The sequence below is a fragment of the Tachypleus tridentatus genome, chromosome 7 (assembly GCF_004210375.1).
Source record: "Tachypleus tridentatus isolate NWPU-2018 chromosome 7, ASM421037v1, whole genome shotgun sequence".
Classification (NCBI taxonomy): domain Eukaryota; kingdom Metazoa; phylum Arthropoda; class Merostomata; order Xiphosura; family Limulidae; genus Tachypleus; species Tachypleus tridentatus.
In genome coordinates, this window is record NC_134831.1 from 2,090,450 (window position 1) to 2,096,713 (window position 6,264).

The following is a 6,264-nucleotide window of genomic DNA, read 5'->3' on the forward strand; positions in this document are numbered from 1 at the left end:
TAAATCGGCCCTTTGCAACGCATGTGTGTTTTAGCGAATTTTGTGACTTCAGCGATGCGCCGCTTATACAAACTTCAAGGTTTTGTCTTCTGGTTCGTCAAATAGCAATTTCCCAAAGGTAACCTGTGACTCCATTTGGTTATAATATTGTCATGTGGCTATAATAATGTCACTAAAAACCATTAACCGGACCGGCCTGGCCAGGTGGTTTCGGCGCTTCACTCGTAATTTGAGGGTCGCGCATTCGAATCCTGTGGCAACAAACATGTTCGCCCTATCAGTCGTGGGGACGGTATAATGTGACGTTCAATCCCACTATTCGTTGGTAAAAGAGCAGCTCAAGAGTTGGGCGTGGGTGGTGATGACTAGCTGCCTTCCCTCTAGACTTATACTGCTAAATTAGGGACGGCTATCGCAGATAGCCCTCGAGTAGCTTTGCGCGAAATTCAAAACAAACCCTGTAGTCTTGCACTCCTAAATGATCTAGCGCAGATAGTATTCGTTTAACTATACGCTCTATACCTATCATATTATTTTTACTTCTTATTCTGGTTCATCTTGGCTCGGTGTTTGTGGTGCTCGACTCTTAATCAGGGTCGCGGATTCGAATCCCCCTTAATACCAAACATGCTTGCACTGTCAGCCGTGGGTCGTTATTAAGTCGCAGTCCATCACACTATTTGTAGGTAAAGGAGTAGCCCCAAGAGGTAGCGGATGGTGGTGATGACAATATGCTTTCCTTCTAGTCTTACACTGCTAAATTAGGAATGGCTAGTGCAGATAGTCTTCGTGTAACTTTGCGCGAAAATTCGTAACAAGGAAAATTGATTCGTCGTGTTACCCTATTTAAACATAGTTTGTTGAAGATGTAATATAAACATTCATCATCACACTCTGATCCCTTTGTAATGAATCTACAGATAGTATTAAAAAGTAAGGATATATGAATGATATTTCACGGTCATTTTCGATATTTACGAAAAGCTCCATAAAGTATACTTGGACATTCGTTTCTTAACCATTCGACTTGTATTCCGAGGGTTGCGGGTTCGACTCCCGTGGCACCAAACATGCTCTCTTTCAGCCGTGGAGGGTGTTATAATGTAACGGTCAATCCTACTAGTCGTTGGTAAAAGCGTAATCCAAGAGTTGGCGGTGGGTGGTGATGACTAGCTGCTTTCTCTCTAGTCTTGCATTGATAAATAAGGGACGGCTAGCACAGATAGCCTTCGTGTTGCTTTGCGCGAAAATAAAAAAAACAAACCAAAGACGAGTTCTCTGGAAGATAGGTTGTTTAGTGGTGAGAGAACAAGACAAGCAGATTTATTTAAGGCTCCTGACAAGTATGAAGTTATCGCGGGCTCTCCTGAAGTTGAATGATATGTATTGCATATCTAGGCGTGAACCAACAAACAGCTCTGATCATGAGACAGGAAAAAAAACATACTTAGAACATCAAAGAATTTCAAACTATACCTTGTTCTTGAGTGTGCGGGTCGTGGTTTGAAAGCGCCGCTGGATAAACTAAAAAGGGTCCGACGACATGATGTCGAAAGAGAAATTTCAAGATTCGAAACCAACAAGCGCTCTTAAGAAAAAAAAAGTTCCGTGGCAAGTGTTTAGTTGTACAGGAAGATGAACCTCCCAACTGAGGTGTTCAGGGATGTCGATATTCCCCTTTGCCCCTGCTCGCGATAGAATTTTGATGTAAACATTGAGAGTTTTGATTAATTTTTCAGTCTAACTTGTTTTTATTTTACTCGGTTGATCCTGAAGGTTGAAGTAGTTTCGGAGAAGAGCGAACATAGAAGTCTGGACGAATGAAGGTGACGGAGAGAAAGCAATCAATGCCGGTGTCGTAACGTCGTTCTTGCGTTGTTCGACGACGTGGTTTAGACGCCGACTTGACTGAAGTTCGAAATAAAAAGAAGCAAGTCGACGAATTATCACTCAAACGTCCCGTGTTCAGGGCCACGGGGGGCTGAGATCTGTAAATCCGCACTCCTCAGAGTTCGCTGTAGGAGGAAACGGGACTACCCAGAGAAAACCCACTTTCAAGGCCAGGGCGCCGAATAATCTACACTGTCCTTATCCGAAGTTGCTGAAAAGGAAATCGGGGTCAGTAAGATATTCAGGAGTAAAATACATACCAATTAAGGCAGAAATGTAAAATTAGGGGGGGTTGGTTGGTAAATGAGAACTCATTCCAATCTTAGGTTACACAGAGATCCGGGAAATAGTGGTATGACATTGAGCTGGAAGGAGGTGATGAAGGCAATCATGGGAATGAAGTTGAGTATTCCGGTTGATCTTCCTCGGTGTATTGCTCTACTTCGGTTTGGGACGATTTTTGTCTCCTTGCAGTTTTAGTTTGTGTCTTCTGAGTGTTTGTGAGCTTGTTGTCTGTTGCGGCTTACGCGTCTGTAGTTCTAACTTGCGTGGTTGGGTCTTGTGATTGTATTACATGGAGTTATAGTTGTGGTCTGACAGGATCTGTTACTTTTCTTCTGATTAGATCGTTGTTGGGAGGTGAATGTCATCGACGGTCTGAGTGACATCGTCTTTCGTCCTGGTGGTGAGTATTGAGATATTGTTGGCAGTAGAGGTTAGCGGCATCGATGAAGTTGTAAGGTTTGCTGGACGTGGGGTATTATGGTTGTCAAGCTCATTGCATTGGAGTGGAAATTATCGTCGGCGGGTATGTTCGGGTTTGTAATGAAGATGGTGTAAGATGCAGCCATGGTTGCGTACGTAGTCTGCATCTTGTTTATGTTGACTCGCTACTTTTATGAAATGAGTTGGTAGATCTGTAGTCCTGAATCGGATTCTGTGTGCTGCATGGAGTTTCGAGGACGTGGCTATTACTAGAGAAAGTTGTATTTCAACTGGGGTTATAGAAAGATGAACATTACTTAAGAGTACAGGCTGCTATAATTTTTTTATGGAAGAGCACTGGACGTTGTTGTTTGCAGTTGCATTTAAGAAAATGACAAAGAACCCACCAAAGCAGTCAAAACCTTGGATGTTAATAAAACAACAAATAATAAAGTAGGTATAACCAAAACGTAAATTACAGAACAAAACCATCAAAATCATGTTGGATTTACACTGGTCACTTCAAAACGGAAAAGACAAATTTCAACATAAATAGAGAAGATCTAAAATAATGGTACAGGTAAAAAAAAACACCACCACCACAAAACTCAGTGATAAACGAAGAAACATAAGGACGTACAGCCAACCCCAACCAGAGATCAAACGTTGCAAAACGATGAGGATAGTCCTAAACACCATTCCCCAGTATATATATATATATATATATATATATGAGGGCCTGGCATGGCCTAGCGCGTTAAGGCGTGTGCTTCGTAATCTGAGGGTCGCGGGTTCGCGCCCGAGTCGTGCCAAACATGCTCGCCCTCCCAGCCGTGGGGGCGTTATAATGTACGGTCAATCCCACTATTCGTTGGTAAAAGAGTAGCCCAAGAATTGGCGGTGGGTGGTGATTACTAGCTGCCTTCCCTCTAGTCTTACACTGCTAAATTAGGGACGGCTAGCACAGATAGCCCTCGAGTAGCTTTGTGCGAAATTCCAAAAACAACAACAAAAGTATATATATATTTTCAAAATAAAATAAAAAGGCCACCTGTAAACTAGACTCCACAGTAGTTTAGGTATTAACAAATAAACATTGAAATAGGATTTATGTAATTGTTGTGTGATTAATGCCTATATATGTTTGGACTTATTATCGCGTCTTAAAAACAGGTATAAACCTGTTTTATACACAACTTTGATTTTCAATTACTCATTTGAATATTTAATGCACAAGAGACAGGGCACGAAAAAGACCGACAACTAGATAAAGGTTAGTTTGTTTTCCCGTACCTGATAAATTTTACATATATCTACAGTTTTAATTAATTTTGTTCCTATTCTAAATTAAACAGCATTCACTTCTAGTCTTTATTAATTTTCTTCCTATGTTATGCCACACGGTCCTCATTTCCTATAGCTTTAATTACTCTTCTTCTTACGATAAGTTATAGGATACTCGTTACTTTGACACCTTTCTTTTCACTTCACATTCAAAGTTGGAGGGTGGGCCTTTTTTTGATTGTGCGTGTTTTGTTTTCTTTGAGAGATATTTAGAGTTTATCTTGTGATAACCAAAGACGAGACGCCCGGCATAGCCAGGTGGTTAGGACTCTCGACTCGAAATCTGAGGGTCGTGGGTTTGAATCCCGTGGCACCAAACATGCTCCCTCTTTCAGACGTGGAGGGCATTATAATGTAACGGTCAATCCTACTATACGTTGGTAAAAGCGTAACCCAATCCCATCAAATATTCCAAGAAACGCATTATCAATAGATGGATTAATTATGTATAACATAATTCCAAGATCAACGTAATCAACAAATGAATTAATTGAGAACCACAACTGCAGACGTTTCTTACGGTGTAAAGCAGAGAGAAAATAAGTTCTTTCAGTTTAATTAAAAATATCAAGAGTCAGCAAAATGTGTTCTCTACATTATTGATGTCTTGTTTCATTGTATGTATTACACCATGGGTGGGCAAGGCATCTACACAATATCACAACGTAAATAATTCTATATAAACAGAAACTCTGCTATTAACACAACTATCCACGCATTTCATTATTAAAAACGTGTACTTTTACATTACTTAATCCACGTATGTGTCCAGAATACCAGTGAGTAATAATATGTATTGTGTACTTATCGCAGGCACAATTGCACAATCTCTGGACGACATGTGGTAACCTGAGAGCACTTTTAAAACCAGATGTTTCGTGGCTATTGCAACAATACGAGGCAACCTGTACTAAATTTGAAATGCGGGAAGGTAAACCTGAATAACGGTGTAATAGTTTTCCATATTTTAAAAGTTACAACTGTAATTTTGTATTCTAATACAGTGAATTAACGCCAGTTCAACATTACGTGTAGAATTACTTTTTAGGAGAATGAAGTTTGCACAGTGTGTTAGTGTGTTCACAAAATTTCTCTTACTCTTGTAGATGATGCTACACAAGGTATTCATAAATAAAGAATCTCAAGGTGTGGTACTGGCTGTTGTTGCCGCTCTAGCAAGTGCCATAAAAGAATATGTGGTAAGTTTATTGGATTCGTTGACTCCAACGGGAATTGCCGCGTTACGTAGTATAGGACAAATGATTTTTCTCCTACCCTTATTGGCAATGAAGGAAAATCCAATATGGTTTAACTGTAAGACAAACTTGGAGCTTGCAGCATCATCTCTTGTTGGAGGAATAGGAACCTTGGGATTTTACTATGGCTGTTACTACTTACCGGTAGCGGAGGCGGCTGTCATCTACTACAGTATGCCAATCTACACAACTCTACTTGGCTGTCTGGTATTGAGGGAAAAGTGCAGCTTGCTGAAACTCCTCAGTCTGATACTAACATTGGTAGGTGTACTTTTAGTTCTTCTTCCAGAGATTATGGGCGTGAAAGAATGGAAAAACTTTTCTCATTTTGAACTGACGCTAGGCGTAGTTATGACTATTGTGGGAGCTTTGGCCGACGCCATTTTAATTGTGTGGACTCGTCGACTATCAGACCTGTCTTATTTGTCCGTTAATCTCTGGTGGGCTGTCATCGGTGCTCTCTTTTGTTTGGTCATAACCATAGCAACGGACTCGTCAATCATGTGGCGGTGCGGATGGGATGGCGTTTCACTCATAAGTTTGTCTATTCTGGACTTAATCGGAGTGATCTCAACAGTTTTGGCGTTGAAACGTACGGACTCCGGAAACGTATCCATAGCGTTTACAACGGAAATTATTTTTGCCTTGATCTTGCAAGACTTTGCACAACGTGAAACACCAAGTTTGTTGAGCATTACTGGAGCTATTCTCATTATCATAGCAGTAACAGCTACAACACCGTGTACTGAGAAAGCTTTTTCACTTGCCAAGGAATATTGGCACAATATATGTACGTATATAACTCGTCGAGATCGGAAAGTGACATGTGAAGCAGAGGTGGAGAAACTGATTCATGATGTGATTTGAATACCTGTCTTTCGATAGGTCAGCGGTTAAGGTCAACAGTTTATAACACTGAAAATCGGGATTCGATACTCACTGTGACAGTAGAGTAAGTTTTCACTGTACAATCTCCAGTAGAAAGTGTGCCAGAACTGAACAGATAAACTCATATTGTACAGTCGACAGCGCTACCTTGTAAAAGTTTTGTTGCGTCACAGCATTAGTT

At 40.7% G+C, this 6,264-nt stretch overlaps 1 protein-coding gene across 1 annotated transcript; it reads left to right on the top strand.

The window, feature by feature from the left end:
• The first annotated feature begins 5,048 nt into the window (after positions 1–5,048).
• LOC143254918 (solute carrier family 35 member G1-like) lies at positions 5,049–6,062 on the top strand. Its single transcript, XM_076509828.1, has one exon. It carries the CDS (start codon positions 5,049–5,051, stop codon positions 6,060–6,062), a length of 1,014 nt encoding a protein of 337 aa, XP_076365943.1.
• The last annotated feature ends 202 nt before the right edge of the window (positions 6,063–6,264 follow it).